This window comes from Zootoca vivipara, chromosome 13, assembly GCF_963506605.1.
Source record: "Zootoca vivipara chromosome 13, rZooViv1.1, whole genome shotgun sequence".
NCBI classification, from domain to species: Eukaryota; Metazoa; Chordata; class Lepidosauria; order Squamata; family Lacertidae; genus Zootoca; species Zootoca vivipara.
Genome location: NC_083288.1, coordinates 48,720,435 through 48,738,433, shown reverse-complemented (window position 1 = coordinate 48,738,433; position 17,999 = coordinate 48,720,435). Strand labels below are relative to the sequence as shown.

Sequence of the window (17,999 nt, the reverse complement as noted above, 5' to 3'; positions counted from 1 at the left end):
GAGGCTGAGAGTAGTTTTATCCAAGGCTCTGCCATGAGCAACGTGACTGAGGAAAGATTCAATTCAGCTTCTCCCTAATCCAGGACCAGAACTCTCTCTGGGTGGGTTATCTATAAAGTTTGACTCCGAGTTGTTAATTTACCCCAAAGCTAACATGGGTGTATAAGTCTTCTGGAGAAGGCTGACTTGTTTGCTAGGGAATTTAATTGCCCCACACCTACTTGGCAGCAGAGTTGACAACTACCTTCTTGGGAACGAGCAAATCTGAAGTTGGGGAGAACCATTTTGTGTACGGAACGGTTGCTGCGCTGGAGATGACGGTGGAGACTGAGTAACAACGCTTGTCGGGCTTTAATAAAATGGACTGGGCTGAGTTGCCATCACGCCACGAAGCCCCAGAACACACACACAGAGAGAATTCAAGCTCCAAATGGGTGTTGCCCGCTTCAGTTACGAGATTTCAAAGGCAGGCAACAAAATTATGGTTTTGGCAATGAGCTTGATGGTTTAGTTGCATTCCGCCCCACACACCCCATTCACAGGTTTGAAGCTAGATAAGTGGGGGGGATCAGAGGCTGATTGTACAAAGTACAACTCTGGTAAACTTGGAACCAAAACAGCAATTGGCGTCTTGGGCTCAAAAAAACCCACAAAAAAACGGAGGAGGGGAGGGTGCTCGTGCTAAAATCCTGCTTGTGGATCCACCCCGCTCCCCGGAGCATCTGGTTAGCTGCTGTGAGAACAGGATGCTGGATGAGATGACCCACTGACCTGATCCAGCAGGCTCTCCTTACATTCTTGTGGACATTTGAAGTGCAAAAATGTGCTCTCTAGCGCGGAAGAACCGTCGAAGCCTTCTCCCCCGTTCCCTGATTTACAAACCATAAATCCTGCGGGCCGCGCCACATATTGGGTGGGCACGAAGGAGAGAAAGTACTGTATGACTTTGTCAAATGCCTTACAATCTCTTACGGGCCTCGTGGGATTGGTCCCTTATGTGTGATGTTCAAGTATGCCCAATGTAAAGGAGGTCCGGAAGAGGGGGGAATGTGGGTTTAAACAACCAAGGGGTTTATGGAACCAAGGAAGGGCGTCGGCATGAAACCTCATGCCAACTAAAAAGATCGCTGAACGGATTCCCGAGGGAGCATAGTACATTCATAGGAGCCACATAAGCTCAGTGGCATGTGTGCTAAGAAGTCCCAGGATGAGTCCTGGCATCCCTCGCTGATCAGCAAAGGCTTCTCTCCAAGGGCTCTTGAGAGCAACCAGCTGTCGGTGGATAAAATAAGGCTAATGGGTCAGACTCGGTCTAAGGCAGTGTCGTAAGTTCGTTTAGCAACCAAAAGAAATAGCGGGAGAGGCTAGGCAAATGCATGGATGTGGCCGCCGCGTTCCAGTTGATGTCAAGTGTTAGCAATTGGCCTAGAAGCGAAGGATTAGCACTTACTTGTTCCAGTCCCTCACTGGAGGTTTCTAAGTAGTTTGGACGGCTATCTGTCAGGGATTTTGTGCTGTGACTCCTGCATTGCAGGGGGGTTGGACTAGATGGCCCTTGGGGTCCCTTCCAACTCTACAGTTCTATGATTCAGTTGGAGCTAACAAATAGGAAGGCTGGTCCTGAGGTTCTACTAAGGCAGGGGTGGCGAAAGGGGGGCACTTCAGACATTGCAGGACTCCAACCCCCATAAGCCGCAGCCGGCGTGGCCAATGGCCAGGGATGATGGGAGTTGTAGTCCAGCAAAATTTGAAGGGGCAAAAACTTCTCGGCGCTAAAGAAATGACTTCTGCTTTGATGCAGTACAGCTTCCACTGCATCATGGCTGGTGAACAACTGGTTCCACATCCATAACCCAAAGCTGCGTTAGAGGCAGCAACTTAAGATCTGAGGACATGCCGCAAGCTAGCCTGGGGTGTCCCTTTCCCCAAAAGGCTTTCCATCATCCCCCCCCCAATGTAAAAGTCTTTCTCTAGAAGGAGGGAAAGGCATTCTACGAAAGGTCAAAAGCCACTCGAGAACAAAGATGGCACACAGACAGGGAACGTAGACCCAAACGGGAACCAACGGGCAGCTGGTGGAACAAGACGGCGGGTCACTTTCACCCTACAACCAGAGGAGGATTAGTGGCACAGGAAAGGGGAAGCAAAGCAGATCTATCAAGAAAATAAAGAAAGCAGTATGCGCGGCTCATATTGCCTAGGAGGCAAGATGGCTGCCTCATGACCAAGGAAACAAGATGGCCGACTCCTGAAGGGCCAGAGAGGCGTAGCTGGAAAGAAGTGGGGAAGGGACATTTTGTAAACAAGCTCCCTGTCATCTCCTCCATCTCCCACAGGAGGTGCAGGGTGTGTGTCTTTGGCCTCTCTCTTTTTTCGGAGAGCAGGTGTGTTCCCTTTTCAGGTGCCTCACATCTTCTTTACCCGGGCTTCCAAGGCTTCCAGTTCCTTCATCACTTCCTTGGGCAGGTCCTCGTTCACTTGTTCCGTCAGGTACTGCCTCACTTCCCTCACTTCTTGTTCCCAGAATTCCTTGGGCAGTGAGAAAAGCTCCTGGTAGTTCACCTTGTTGAGGCCTGTCAGGTCTAAGGCGCCATCTTTGGGGATGTAGCCGATGGGCGTCTCCTTGGCGCTCTCCTCTCCGTCGACGCGGCGGAAGATCCAGTCGAGGACCCGGGAGTTCTCCCCGAAGCCCGGCCACAAGAAGTTCCCAGCGGCATCCTTCCGGAACCAGTTGACATGGAAGATCTTGGGAAGGCGGGCTCCCTTGTGGCCCTCCATGCTCAGCCAGTGCTCCAGATAGCGGCCAAAGTTGTAGCCGAAGAACGGGCGCATGGCGAAGGGGTCGTGCATGATGACCTTGCCTGGAACGATTTGGGGAGGGAGGGGAGCAGGGATAGGATACCTTAAACAAGTATGCGTAAGCCTAAACAAAGCTTTGTAAAGCTGTCTCTGAAGTAAAACTTCCGTTTCCATATATTTTACTCCTCAGGGTATATACATCGCTGCTCCTTCATAATATAAACTCTGCTGGTTTTATTATTGTTAATAATACAGTGGTACCTCAGTTTTCAAATGTCTCCATTGAGGAATGATTCGGAACCCGAATGCCGAAAACCCAGAAGGAAATGCTTCTGTTTTCAAACGCGCCTCGGAAGTCGAACGGCTTCCGCTGAGCTTTTTTTTTTTCTACTGAATTTGCAGACCGCCCTTTGGGCCTTGGTTTTCGAATGTTTCGTAAGTCAAACGGTCTTCCAGAATGGATTACGTTCGAAAACCGAGATACTGTACCACTGTAATTGATGGCACTGAAAATGCTTGTTAGTAGATTTGATATTAATTGAACTCTGTGAATTATTTGGATTGTCATACTGGAACCATCTGGTGCTCAAATATTGCTGCTTTTTTGTTGGGTTGTGAACCGCCCCAGGGTATATTTCTACGGAAAAGCGGTATACAAGTTGAATATATGAATAAAAAAAGAATAAGTATCTCTCAGCTCCGGAGCAATGCTCAAGAATAGGGGTCATCCATGTGCCCTGCTGATGTTGTGGACTACATCTCCCATCTGCACGGCCAATGGCCAGGGGTGATGGGAGTTGTGATGCAGGAACATCTGGCAGATTGGCTACACCTGGGCTACCTGCCTGCTGTGTTTGCCTTGTACCTGGAGCTCTGCCTTTGCTCCGACACCTCGCCTTTCGGTTTAGACTTGGACCATGCGCTTATCATTGCTCCACTGCTGTCAGTCTGCCTGTCTCTGACTCCACCATTTACAAAAGTTTAAAGGAGGAGTTGGGAATATTCAGGCCTGACAGCTTCTCTATCAGGCCCTCAGACTCTCCTCATAATAACCCTAATAATTTGTTTCTTATACCCTTCCCGTCTGGACTGGGTTGCCCCAGCCACTCTGAGCAGCTTCCAACCAAAAAGCAGAAAAAAGGCACACATTAAAATCTTCCTGAAACAGGGCTGCCTTCAGATGTCTACGGAAAATTACATGGACATCTGACGGGAGGGCAATTCCACAGGGTGGGCGCCACTACAAAGGTACATTTCTCAGTTGTTGCTCCTCTGGCCCTGCCAACTACTGGTGCAATCCTGCCAGGAATGTCGTCCTTTTGCAGAAAAATTCTCCCCACCCTTCATTTAAACGTGCTCTCCATGGCCTCGGTTCCATTACCGAAGGTGGGTGGGCAGGACTTTAGCCCTTGAGATGCAACCAGATCTAAATAGAGGACACATCCACCTAGCCTCCCAGAGAGTCCTCACCTTTGTGTTCAGCGGCTGCGGTGGATTCCGATCTCATTGCGCTGCCCACGAAGACGCCGTGGCGCCAATTGAAGGCTTCGTACACCAGGGGCACGCCTGTGGGGGGAAATCAGTTTAGCGGGTAGGGTCCCTCAGAGCGGAGGGTCGCTCAGTGGGTGCCCACAGAGTCTGGGAGGAGGAGCGGGAGGCCAGGGAGCTTACCTGCAGGTCTCCTGCCCCCAAAGATGATGGCATCAATAGGGACCCCCTTGGGGGACTCCCAGTCCGGGTCCATGATTGGGCACTGGCGGGCTGGTGCGCAGAAGCGCGAGTTGGGGTGGGCGGCCGGCGCCGCGTCACCTTGGCAGGGAAGAAAGAGAAGGGGAAGTTCAGGTTACCGGGCCCCGTGCACTCCCCACTCTCCGCTTTGTTCTGCGCAACTACCCAGAATCCTTTGCAACTACCCAGAATCCTTTGCAAACAAGTCACCCATCCTTGCCTGGTTTCCAAGGTTTGCCCTGCCAGGTGCTGATGGTCACCCCCGCAGGGATCATCTGGTCGATGCCCTCCCAGTAGACGCCACCTTCGCTGGTCTCTGCCACGTTGGTGAAAATGGTGTTCCGCTGGATGGTGTGCATGGCGTTGGGGTTGGTTCTGGTGGACGTACCGGGCGCCACCCCGAAGAAGCCATTCTCAGGGTTGATGGCCCGCAAGCAGCCTACGCGTGAGAGGGGAGAAGAGAATGAGCTGCATCGGATTATGTTCTGGATCCCAGGGCCTCTTCACGCCAGTGCGAGCCTCTATTTCCCCAGGCTTCCTTCTCTTCTTCACACGAGGAGCCGCTGTCTCTGCGCAAACTTCTGCCTTTCCATCCACCAAATCCGCCATTCCCCTTTGAGCAACCGGAGGAGCCATCTTAAGGCTGGGGAGGTCAGCCGATCTGACCTCCCCAGAAACTCTGCAGACAGGATGAACGACAGACTACCTGGGAAATTAGGGGTGGCAGTACCTCAGGCCCGGGGGCCAAATGCAGACCCACCAGGCTTTCTGTCTGGCTCTCAAGATTTCTCCTCAGGCCACACCCTCTCTCAGGAGGCCACACCTCTTACCAGCTTGCTCTGCCCTCCGAGTGGTTTAACCGTCCTGACAGGGAACTCTAGGCATTGTAGCTTTCTGATATTGGCCTCCTAATACCTCTCAGCATCCTCAGCAAAACAACAGTTCCCATAATCCTTTGGGGAGAAGCCATGATGGTTTGAACTACTTTAAAAGTAGGGTGTGAAGGTGGCCAAGGCCCACAAGGCAACTGAGTGGGTAGCCATGACAGCGGTGGGGAATGGTGCACTGAGGGTACCTTGCCCATTTGAAACCCCCAAAACTTGGGAGTTAGCACCTTTTCTGTGTACTTTTCCAACCTGAGGGCCACATTCTCTTCTGAGCAATTGCACAAGGGCCACCTGCCCATGGTGGGCGGGGCCAGGGGCAAAAGTAGGCGGAGCACCAGATGTAAATATCATCTTGGAAGCCAGAGGTGTTGTCAGTCGGCCTGAGGAGATGTGTGCATGCCCTGGGGATAGCTCCAAGGGCCATACAGTGATGTCTAGAGGGCCACATTCTCGCCCTTACAAAGCGTGTTTATTCCCCCCCCCCATTTTTATCCTGCCCTTCCTCCAAGGAGCTCAGGGCAGAGTATATCAGCTCCCAGTCCCCTGTCTTTTTGCCGTACAACAACCCTGTGTGGTAGGTTGGTCACAGAGAGAGGGCGAAACCGGACGAAGGTCATTCAGTGATCTTCGCGGCCGAGCACAGATTTGACCGCAAGTCCCCTAATTCCGGCATGCTCTCCACCTCTCGCGACAGAGGAAGCATGCTGCGCCCTGCTCCTCTCATTCCCTTGGTGCATACCTGCCAAGTTGCTGTCAGAGGAATAAGGGACCGGGCCGGAAATAGCAGACCGGAAGTAACGCTGCCGCCATTTTGGAACTGGGCGGAGCGTGCTCAGAAGTGACTTTTGATGCTGCTTTGCCCAGTTCTAAAATGGCCACCGTGCCAGAAGTCGCACTGCAGCCATTTTGGAACTGGGCAGAGCAGCATCAATAGTCGCTTCTGAGCATGCTCCACCCAGTTCCAAAATGGCCGCCGCGCCAGAATAAACCGGGAGAAAACAAAAAAAAATCCGTTTTTTCAGCTAGGAACAGCTGGAAAAACGGGGATTTCCGAGGGAAAACGGGAGAGTTGGCAGCTATGCCTTGGTGCCCCAGATCTAAACTCACCGTCGCTGTCGAACTTCATCCACGCAATGTCGTCCCCCACGCACTCCACCCTCCAGCCGGGAAGCGTGGGGTTCATCATGGCCAGGTTGGTCTTTCCGCAGGCGCTGGGGAAGGCTGCGGCCACATACTTCTTCTTGCCCTCTGGGTTTGTGAGTCCCAGGATCTGGAAAGGGGGAAATCAGCAGCGTGTAAACGTCTCAGGAGATGAGCAGGCAGAGAAAGGTGATGCACAGTCCCCAAAGACCAGAGACACACGCAGGACCCAAATTTTAGATGAGTTTCTTGTTTTAAGAAATCTAAGCTAACTTTAGGATACATGTAATCAGATATTTGCAACGAAGACTGTTTGCGTCTTAAAGCCTAGTGTGGTTTAAACTTTAATGAGACATTTCCATGTGCTCTTTCCTATTTTTCTGGTGCAGCAGGTCAGGAAATTCAACAGGTGATGCTTTTATAGCACAGAGATGCAGCAGAGGGTAGATCGTCATCTGTTGAATTTCTGCCTGTCTGGCTAAACACAGAGGAGCCTTCCTTTTTTCCCCCCCCCATCTCAGGAACAGTTTCTTCTCTAGAGCGATTTTGGCCTTAAATGGAAAGCCTGGACTTTGAAGTCATCTTATTTTACTTGTTATTTGTATTAGATTTACTGTTTTTAATTAGGTTTTGTAATTTTGGATTATGCGGAATGCTTTATCTGAGTGGATGTAGCAACCGAGTAATTTCGTTGTTCCCGCAAGGGGACAATGACAATAAAGATACTGTATCTTATCTTTATTTTTTTAAGGAAGCAACTTTGGTTTCGCAATGAAATATAAAAGTACCAGAATACATTGCAATAAATGCCATTCCCACAACCATTATTTAAGACTAGCCTTCCCCCATCCTGGTTGGGGCTTTTGGGAACTTTAGTCCAAAGGATCTGGAGAGCGCCAGGTCTGCTGCCGAGTCTTGGATCAGGGGGTTACCCGAAGCAACTCTTTAAAATGTCTCAACCAGAAGCAATGGATTGTAGGGCCATTTTAAAAATAATGAAACCTTCACTCAACGCACAAAGATCAACTCCTGTTCTGGAGAGTTAATGACATCCCCCAAATTACCCACAATGCTTTGGAGGCTGTTGAACACTTATTTTGCAATGAAAATCCCCCCACAGCTTCACGCAAGTCTTCCCACAAGGCTTTGCACTTACACACCTGCCGCCGTGGGTCCCCTCGACTGCCCTTCCACCTGGGCCAATGCCCTCTGGGTCCTGACGAAAGACCTCACAAATTCACCTCCCCCCGGTCCTTCCCTTCCATGCGTCACGACTCATCCTCGCACATTTGGGATTTCAGCAGTCCTCTGCCACTCATTAACCAATTAATGTTTGCTTGTTAAATATCCCTCTGAGGCAATGTAAACACCCCGCCGTCCTTTGGCCTTGCTCCTAAGCCCCACATCCCTTTCCCCAGTCCTGGCTATCAAGCCCCGGCCGAACCCAGACTGAATAATATTTCCAGGCTCCCAGAAGCCTTTGCAGGAGACCCACTGCACACCATCGCTGCCTGGCATGCAAGACTGAACCCACAAAGCCTGGATTGGACCTGGGGCTCCGTAAAGAGGAGCCAAGAGCGCCTCTGAGCATGTGCGGACAATGACAACTGCAGCCATGCGCAAGAGAGAAGACCTCTTCCTCTGAAACTGTGGAGGAAATTTAGCCGTTGACTCCCGGTTTCCCTCGTCCTACCCCGCCAGGCCTGCCTCTTCTCCAACGTGGGGACGGGGGATGAGCTACCTTCACAAACTATCCCTCTCACCAGCATATGCTCTGCCAGCCAACCCTCGTCTTTGGCAATGCAAGAGGCAATGCGCAAGGCAAAACATTTCTTGCCCAGGAGGGAGTTGCCTCCGTAGCCGCTGCCAAAGGAGACGATTTCTCGGCGTTCCGGGACATGGGCTATGAGGGTCTTCTCGGGGTTGCACGGCCAGTTGTTCACCAACTCATCTGCATTGGGAGGAGAAAAACAGAGGTCGGCAATCTTCTGGAGGAATTCCGCACATGCCTCTGAGGCTGAGCAACGGGACTTGAAGGGTGTTCCAGCAGCTGTACTGAGGAGGGGAGTTACTGGTTTAGAATCAGAGTTGGAAGAGACCACAAGGGCCATCCAGTCCAACCCCCTGCCAAGCAGGAAACACCATCAAAGCATTCTTGACATATGCCTGTCAAGCCTCTGCTTAAAGACCTCCAAAGAAGGAGACTCCACCACACTCCTTGACAGCAAATTCCACTGCCGAACAGCTCTTACTGTCAGGAAGTTCTTCCTAATGTTTAGGTGGAATCTTCTTTCTTGTAGTTTGAATCCATTGCTCCGTGCCCGCTTCTCTGGAGCAGCAGAAAACAACCTTTCTCCCTCCTCTATATGACATCCTTTTATATATTTGAACATGGCTATCATATCACCCCTTAACCTTCTCTTCTCCAGGCTAAACATACCCAGCTCTCTAAGCCATTCCTCATAAGGCATCGTTTCCAGGCCTTTGGCCATTTTGGTTGCCCTCCTCTGGACACGTTCCAGCTTGTCAGTATCCTTCTTGAACTGTGGTGCCCAGAACTGGACACAGTACTCCAGGTGAGGCCTGACCACCTGGAGTTTTGTTCCTGTTTTTATTTTGTTTTGTTCCTGTTTGTATTCTGCATTTTGTGTTTTTATCTTGCAGTTTAATGCTGTGAACTGGCCTGAAATCTATGGATAAATGATGCTATACAAATTTAATAATAATAATAATACTGTAGGAAACAAAGTCCGCATTCACACCCTACATTTAAAGCAGGCATAGGCAACCTTTGGCCCTCCAGAAGTTTTGGCCTACAACTCCCATGATCCCTAGCTAGCAGGACCAGTGGTTAGGGATGATGGGAATTGTAGTCCAAAACATCTGGAGGGCCGAAGGTTGTCTATGCCTGATTTAAAGCATTACCATATCCCTCTAAACAGCCATGGCTTTGCCCAGAGAATCCTGGGAGCTGTAGTTTGTTATGGGTGCTCTCAGGACAGCCTGCTTCTGATAGTGCTGGATCACAACTCCCATTATCCCCGGCCATTGACTGAGGGTGCTGGGAGTTGTAGTCTGACAACGCCTGGGGACACAAGGTTTGAAGAACCCCCTCACAGTGCTACAATTCCCAGAGCTCCCTGTCAAGAGGGATTGATTGTTAAACCACTCTGGGAACTGTAGCCGTGAGAGGGGAATGTGTGTGTGTGTGTCTGTGTCTCCGAAAGACTCTTAACAAACTACATCTCCCAGAATTCCTTGGGGGGAGCCATGACAGTTCAAAGTGGTATCACAGAGCTTTAAAATGTCTGGTGCGAATGCGGCCTGACGAGAGCTCTGACTCTTTAAGGATCTTTGCCAGAGCTAAACCTGTACCCAAACCGGCGTTTCGTTTCCCCATACAATCTCTCTCTTCAATCCCATGATTTTAATTCCGCTAGCAGTCATTGCAAAACTGACCAAGGCTCGGTGGGGGAAAAGCAAGTGGCTGCTTCGAAACCCGAGCCTCGTCCCTAACCACCGGGGAGCCCCGAGAGGGGTTCCCCCCCGCTTCCGAAACCCCAAAGAGGACCCTCTCACCTTCCAGGGGCAAAGGCCGCCCCACCGAATGCAAGCACTTGACAAACTCCCCGTCGCCGAGCGTGCGGAGGGCGGCTGTGCCCATCCGGGTCATGATGCGCATGCTGGCGACCACGTAGGCCGAGTCCGTGAGCTGGATGCCGATCTTGGAGAGGGGCGAGCCGATGGGCCCCATGCTGTAGGGGATGACGTACATGGTGCGGCCTGCGGGAGAGGAGTCACAGGAGGGGAAGGCGAAGGCAGGGGGGCAAACAGAGGCCGGGGGGGCGCGACTGAAGGAAGGGGCATTGGATTGCGGAAGGACGGTTTCGTGGGTGGAGACACATCCCTTGAGGTGGGGCGGTTGGTGGATACATATTTGAAGCAATGAGCTAACAGGGTGCAAATGAGCAGAAGGACGGGTAGAGAAAAAAAATAAACTAGGTCCAGGAGGAAGTTAGCCCCATTGCTCAGCCCAGACACTGAGGTCCAGCTCCAAGGGCCTTCTGGCAGTTCCCTCATTGGGAGAAGCGAGGTTGCAGGGAACCAGGCAGAGGGGCCTTCTCGGTGGTGGCACCCACCCTCCCAGCAGATGTCAAGGAGACAAAGAACGACACAACTTTTAGAAGACACCTGAAGGCAGTTTTTAATGGTTGATGTTTTATTGTGTTTTTATATCTGTTTGGAGCTGGGGCAACCCTGTCAGATGGGAATTATTATTATTATTATCATCATTATTCTGCTAATTTTGCCCGACCCTCCTCAGAAAGCCTCCCTGTCCTATCCACTGCCTATTCTCTCTTTACCTTTCATGCAGCCAGGAAAACGCTCGTCCACTGCTCCCTTGAATGTTTGGGGGTTCATCCAGTTGCCAAGCTGCCCTTTGATCCCCGGCGCAGGGATGGGCACCGTGTCCCTCTGGTTTTCTGTCACAATGACCGTACGGCTCTCCACTCGTGCGACATCCTTGGGGTCGGTCTTAGCTAGCCAGCTACATAGGAAGAGAGAGGGGGAAAGCGAGGTTCGTTCTGTCGCCCCCAAAACCTGTATGGCGTAGCTGCCCAGTGACAGGATTGTGGCTGCAGTGCCCACATCCCCCGGCGAGTGGAGCCACCTCCCAGGATGCTCTGCAGGACATGCGCTAGCCATGTGCTTCCGGGGGCGTCCGCCTCCCGCCCTCCAATGCGCTCACCAGTTCTCATATTTCCCCAGTGGCTTGATGACGCCTTCAGACTCCAGGTAGTTCAGGATTCTGACGTTCTCCTTCTCGGTGCCGTCACAAACGTGGATGCTCTCCGGCTGACAGAGTCGCACCCCGTGATCCACAAACTCCTTCACCCGGCCCGGAAGTTTGCCCAGGTCCCCGTGGAGCACCCGCGGGGCATGCGCCCAGCGCACTGGGGCAACGGACCAACATCTGATAGAGGAGGCTCCTAGGCTGCAAGAGAGAGAGAGAGACAGAGAGTGTGAGACCAGGCATGGAGAAGAAGAAGAAAAGAAGAAGAGTTTGGATTTGATATCCCGCTTTATCACTACCCGAAGGAGTCTCAAAGCGGCTAACATTCTCCTTTCCCTTCCTCCCCCACAACAAACACTCTGTGAGGTGAGCGGGGCTGAGAGACTTCAAAGAAGTGTGACTAGCCCAAGGTCACCCAGCAGCTGCATGCGCAGGAGCGGAGACACGAACCCAGTTCCCCAGATTACGAGTCCACCTCTCTTAATCACTACACCACACTGGCTCATGGAGCCACATGAGCAGAAGAAAATTAAAACCTAGCTGGGCATCTCAGTTTTCCCAGGACTGCTGTTTGCCCAGGCCTCTCCCAAGTCCTTATCAGAGCATTTAAATCGTGCAGAAATAGGCAGAGAGATTCCCCCGGGGCAAACCCACAGCCTTCCAAAGTGTGCAAATTTTACGCAAGCTTGGGCAGGCAAAAACCGGTGCGTGCGCGGCGACCCATGAGCATGTGCACTGGAGTGTATGCGCAAAGCCAGGCGCCGGCGTTCCCCAGCAACTTTAGATGCCGCTGCACAACAGCGCGGGTGCATCTCCGCGCAAGGGGTCCATGCGCCTTCCTCTTCGTTTTCAAATATACGCCACAAACAACACAACACCCGTGTGGGAATGCAAGGGTGGGGTGCGCTTATCTCTACGCGGCCCACACTTATTTGCAACCTCCCCCCAAAATTCAGTGTCCCCCCCCCCAAAAAAAGCTACCTCCGCCTCAAGGTTGAAACCAAGCGTGTGTAGACAGGCTGGAACCGTACGGGGAAAATGAGGACGTGGAACGAAACAGCTCCTTTGCCACAATGAGTGATAATGGGAGTTTAACTTAAATGGGAATGGAGAGAAGGTATCCCATAAACCCTGGCAGATTTTCCCACAATGCACAGCAGCACCTGGGGGCAGGTGAGAAGCACTGAGATGAATACTTGTGATGGGTGAACATCAGAAAGTACTTCCCCCTGAGTCAGACCATTGATCTACCTTGCTCCTTATCGTTTACACTGGACAAAAGTGGCTTCCCAGAATTTCAGGCAGGGCTAGAAACTCAAGATACATAAGCTGGGCACCGAATGGATCCTTAAACCAGGGTTCCAGTCGCCAAAACCGAAGGTCTATTTGCCATTTTGGGGCTGGACAGCCCTAAAGTCGTATTTCCCAGCCTGACTTTTTGGTTCCCGAAATTCATTCTGACTGTGCAGATAAAACATCACGGATATAATTCGACAGGATGTGTTGCTGGTGTGAGAAAAGAAGCCATATCCACGGACCCCCAGGTGGGGAGACGTCGGGCAGCAACCTGGTGCCCGGGCATCTTCACTTGGACACAAGTGGCCAATAAAAAGGTAAAGGGGCCCCTGACCATCAAGTCCAGTCGTGTCCGACTCTGGGGTTGTGGCGCTCATCTCGCTCTATAAGCCGAGGGAGCCGGCGTTTGTCCGCAGACAGCTTCCGGGTCATGTGGCCAGCATGACAAAGCTGCTTCTGGCAAACCAGAGCAGCGCACGGAAACGCCGTTTACCTTCCCGCCGGAGCGGTCCCTATTTATCTACTTGCACTTTGATGTGCTTTCGAACTGCTAGGTGGGCAGGAGCTGGGACCGAGCAACGGGAGCTCACCCCGTTGCAGGGATTCGAACCGCCGACCTTCTGATCAGCAAGCCCTAGTCTCTGTGGATTAACCCACAGCGCCACCTGGGTCCCAAGTGGCCAATAGCCGGGTGCAAAATGCGCCTGGCGCCTGACGGATTTTGAACGCTGGGCAGGGAGTCTTACCTGGAAGGCTAGAACCTGGGGCTTTCTGCACGCTCTACCCATGAGCTATGGCCTGTCCCCTATGCGCAAAGCAACAGGTTGTGGACGGGAGAGGGTGGCACGCATGCCACCTTGCTAGCAAGCTCCCCCTCAACACATATTTCTTTTTAAAAATAAAAGATGGCATTCGCAAGTTATCGGGAGGTTTGCTTAAGGGTGAAATAACAAGCAGGTGCAAACAGGTGTCTCCCCTGCTGCCCCAAACGCCTTTGCCGCCAAGGCAAGCGGGCAAAGCCCAGTGGCAAAGCCCATCTCCATGCCTAACACGCATTCATCATGCGCCACAAAGCCCCGTGTGTACACTCGCGAACTCGTGTGCGTGCGAGCAGGGTGACTCTCCTTCCTTGGAGGTTTTTCAGCAGCGGCTGGATGGCCATTTCTCAAAGCTGCTTTTGCTGACATTCCCGCATTGCAGGGGGTTGGACTAGATGACCCCCGGATGTCCCTTCCACCTCTTAAGTTTCTAGGACAGGCTTCCTCAACCTCAGCCCTCCAGGTGCTTGGAGACTACAACTCCCACCATCCCTGACCACTGGGTCCTGCTAGCTAGGGATCATGGGAGTTGTAGGCCAAAAGCATCTGGAGGGCTGAGGTTGAGGAAGCCGGCCTGGCAATGATCACCCACCACCCTGCCCTCCCATATCAACAGCTGTGAATCTGTGGACCCTAGATTGTTTGTGAGCACGTAGATAGCTCCCTGACCCTTGCACGGGAGATCTGGGGAAAGGGTTTGCTTCTCCCCCCCTGGGATTGGCGGCGGACCCACAGCGAGGAGCCGAGAGACCTTGGCGGGGCTCCAGGCGGCAGGGCAAAGGGCAAAGGGGCAGGCCACACGGTGGCGTGGACTTTCGCCCGAGCCAAGGCTCCCGGTGGAGCGTGTGGGGGGGGGGAAAGAGGCTCCAGCCATGCCCCCAGGGCGCCGGGTCGGAGGCCTGCCTGCGTGTGGGAACATGATGTTCCCAGATAGAGGCGCAGGCCCTCCCCGCCTTGCCCCACAGCTCCCCATGTGGCATCTCCCCACTGCCGCTGGGAGTTGTCTTAATTAAAAAAGAAAGGGGGGGGGGAGAGGCAAGCCTAGATCAGATCACAAAAAGTGTGCCACTTTGTTAAGCAACTTTGCACCGTGTGTGTGTGTGTTTCAACCGAAAAAACCTCAGAGGAGAACTCCAGCCCCTACCAGGGGATTGAACCCGGGACCCTGTAGATGCAAGGTAGATGCCCAACCTGTGAGCTACAGCAATTCCTCTCCCCACTGATTTCCTCCCCAGCCATTTTGACTCCGACGCTGCGGGTACCAACAGAGTCGTTCCGATTCATTCAGAGAGGGTTCAGCTTTTGCACCTTTCCACCTCCCTAACTGCTTGACCGCTGGCAGGACACTTTTTTAAAAAACCCACCGGCCTCAGTTTTCCGTCTGTAAAATGGGAACGCTTGATGTGTGTGGCGGGGAGAAGGACCATCCTCCTGACAGGCTACAGGATAGAGGAAAAGTGTTCTTGCAGAACACTCCATTCATTGCAGAATGAAAATGAAAAGTGTTCTTGCAGAACACTCCATTCATTGTTTTGTTTTGGTTTTTTTTTTTTAAAGTGGACATACACCACAAGAATCATGTGATGTCAGTTTCCTCTTCCCTCCTGTACCTTTTTCCTTGTGTGTCATGGTTTTTTTTTCTTCCCTTTGGGGAGGGGGTTAAATTATAAGCCTGCGGGTAGGGACTGCCTTGTTTTGATTGTATGTAAGCCACCCTGAAGAGCGGGGTACAAATGCTCTAAACAAACCAACCACGACTGAATATTGCTCCCATTTTACAGGTAAAGGAACTGAGGCACAGAGCAAGAGCGAGAGAATGTGACTGACCCAAGGCCACAAAACGTGGCAGAGATGGGGCTGGAAGCTGTGCATACTCACGTTTTAAAATGTGTGTTATTTGCTTGACGGCCACCCTAGCTGTTGCTGCTCCCGTTTTACAGAGCGGACCTGTGTGTGTTTTGTTTGTGTGTCCAAAGGCTAAAGAAGGTAGCCAAGGTAAGGTAATCTGGAGCCAGGAGATTGACAGCCAGCCATAAAACTGGATGAGTTCAAGCTGGCTGGGAGGCTTGCATGGAGAGGATGAGACCCAGGGCTGCAACCGGAGATTGCAGTGTGTGTGTGTGTGTGTGTGTGTGTGTGTGTGTGTGTTTGCAGGGAGAGACATCTTCCTGCAACTCTCTAGCACCCGGATTAGTGTCCCAACCTTGGTTTACCTGGGGGAGGGCAATCAAAGAGGAAATATTAAGAGCTCTTAAAACAAAGCGAGGCTCAGGAGGGCTGCTGTTTCCTCTTATGGGTGAAAGGTTGTAGAGGAAGGGGGGAGGAGGAGGGTGTTTGTGGGTGACGTGGAGAGCGAGAAGCAGGAGGAGAGCCTAACAAACAAGGGTGCCGTTGCCAGAGCACAAGGACCCATCTGTGTGTCCCCGGCTGCAAACGCTCTGCCTGCAAAGGAAGCAGGACACCCAAAATTTAGAAACTCACTCGCACAATTGGGGTGTGGGTGGGTGTCCCCTCCAGTTTCAGAGTTTTAACCTCAGAAGTGGGTCCCGAATATGAACATTTGCATCTTAGACAGGGGCACAGACAAGGAAGGAAGAGGTAGATAGACAGAATAAAGGGGGGGGGAGCATATCTAAAGGAGATATAGGCAGGATCATCAAATCTCAAGAGTTGGAAGGGGGGGAATCTAGTCCAACCCCCTTGCAATATTCAGCTATGTATCAGTAAGGAATACATGAGCACAGTTGGGAAGGGACAGGAGGCCTTGCTTGGCAGAAGCAAATGGCTCCTAACGTCTTGTACCCATTTCACAGAACGTGCAAACTGAGGCTGGACTTCTCTTCACCCCATTCTTACTCCAGTCACATAAAGTAAGAGGAGCTTTGCATTGCATTTTTTTCTTAATGGCATCACGTTATTTTAAAATCACATGCAGATTATTATGAAATAAAAACAGACCAGGGAGGAGGGGGGTGTTTGTATTTTGCATGGGTATTTGTCTTCCCATATTCTGCCCGCCCCCCCCCCACTTAAGCGAACCCCTCTCCTCCAGGACCACCCCAAATAAGAGTGGGGTGCATTGCAAAGCAATCTCTGTGGGGTGGGAGGACGGGGGAAGGCCGAGACCTCAAACACCCTTCGAAGCGAAGGTCACCCCCTTGAACTTCATGAGATCTGCCGAAAGGATTGAAGCAGAAGTTGGGGAGCGAAGGATGGGTTGGGGGGAGGTGGAAAGAGACAGAGGAGCAGAGGCTTGGAGAGGCGAGATCGCGGAGGCTGGAGACTGGGGAAGAAAGAGGAAGGGGATTCAGTGTTGCTTTGAAACGGGGGTGGGGTCAGGAGGGTCAGAAGTGGGGTGCAGACAGAGGGAGTCGAGGGGGCCACGGCGGGCGTGTGCTCACCCCAGGATCCGCGTGTAAGGCGCCGGCATCGCGTCCCCCCTTCCCGCAGCCCCCTCGCAGCGCAGGATGGACCCAGGCGTCCGGGCGCCCGATTTAAAGAGGAAGGGGGAGGAGACCCACGTCCTGGCCCGCCCCATAGGCTGCTGGGGGACGGGCCCCCCGCCCGCCCCGCTCCTCCTCCTCCTCCTCCGTCCTCCGCTCCACGTTGCCGCCGCCTGCAAACGGGCATGATGTAAGAGCCGCCCGCAATTGCCAGGAAGGGCCGCGGAGGGAGAGACAGCGCTTCTCTCCAAGCCCTGCCACTGGGAGTCAGGGCACGAAGGGGTTAAGAGCACAGAGGAAGCTGCCAGGCCAGACGCGACTGGGTCACGCCCCCTCTAAAAAAAAGAAAGTCACGGCTTTCTGTTTTATTTTTGCAGTGTACCGTCTGAGATCATCATCGACCCGGATGGGACCCGAGGGTCATCTAGTCCAACCCCATGCAATGCAGGAATTCTGCCCAACAGCTGTCCCTGCGTGGGATTGAACCACCAGCCTTCTGGTTAACAGCCAGGCACACTGACCCAATGGGCCACAGAGGTCTGGGCTTTGCTCCGGGCTCAGACGGTGAATGTGGCTTACAAGGCGGTTTTGTAACTCTAGATAGACCTGGGTTTCTGGAATTCGGGTCTCTGGCTGTTTTTGGACTTCAATTCCCATCACCCTGACCACTGGTCTTGCTAGTTGGGGATGATGGGAGTTGTAGTCCGAAAGCAGCTGGAGACCCAAGGTTGGGAAAACCTGCTCTGGACAAATAACTTTGGAACATTTAAACTCATTTCTGTAACTGTGTAGATGACCCTTAGGGTCCCTTCCGACTCTACAATTCTATGATGCTAAGTTTTGCTGCCTGGGTTTTCTTGCTGCTGTATAGAGAAGCACAGGAATCTGACCTTTGAGAAGTTTGTAAGTAAAGCCATCTTTACCGTACCACAGGTGTGGTATCTTTTAGTACAGAAGAACAGAGGAACTTTGGAAGAGCTCGGAAGGGGCTGTTTTAAGATCTAGCAGCCCATGTTCCCACACTTTGCTGCAGGTTTTGTGATTTTAAATCTCTGCTGGGGCTATTTCACCAAAGAGTACTCGCCCCAAACCT

The 17,999-nt window shown here is 52.3% G+C and overlaps 1 protein-coding gene across 1 annotated transcript; it reads right to left on the bottom strand.

Annotated features, from left to right (window-relative positions):
• Positions 1 to 454: 454 nt before the first annotated feature.
• On the bottom strand, positions 455 to 16,981 carry PCK2 (phosphoenolpyruvate carboxykinase 2, mitochondrial). The gene is made up of 10 exons (XM_035135720.2): positions 16,865 to 16,981; positions 11,305 to 11,550; positions 10,919 to 11,103; positions 10,134 to 10,337; positions 8,318 to 8,505; positions 6,522 to 6,684; positions 4,748 to 4,966; positions 4,471 to 4,608; positions 4,270 to 4,365; positions 455 to 2,861 (listed from the first exon to the last, which is right to left on the bottom strand). Exons 1-10 carry the CDS (start codon positions 16,891 to 16,893, stop codon positions 2,407 to 2,409), a joined length of 1,923 nt encoding a protein of 640 aa, XP_034991611.1. The 5' UTR covers positions 16,894 to 16,981; the 3' UTR covers positions 455 to 2,406.
• Between the last annotated feature and the right edge of the window lie 1,018 nt (positions 16,982 to 17,999).

Bases quoted from the DNA above. Each gene is read 5' to 3' on its own strand.
- PCK2 (XM_035135720.2), bottom strand. From the start codon at position 16,893: ATGCCGGCGCCTTACACGCGGATCCTGGG. The intron at 11,104-11,304 runs GTGAGCGCATTG...CTTCCTATGTAG, and splicing joins CTGGGGAAATATGAGAACTG to CTGGCTAGCTAAGACCGACC. The intron at 2,862-4,269 runs GTGAGGACTCTC...AAATCGTTCCAG, and splicing joins CGCAGCCGCTGAACACAAAG to GCAAGGTCATCATGCACGAC.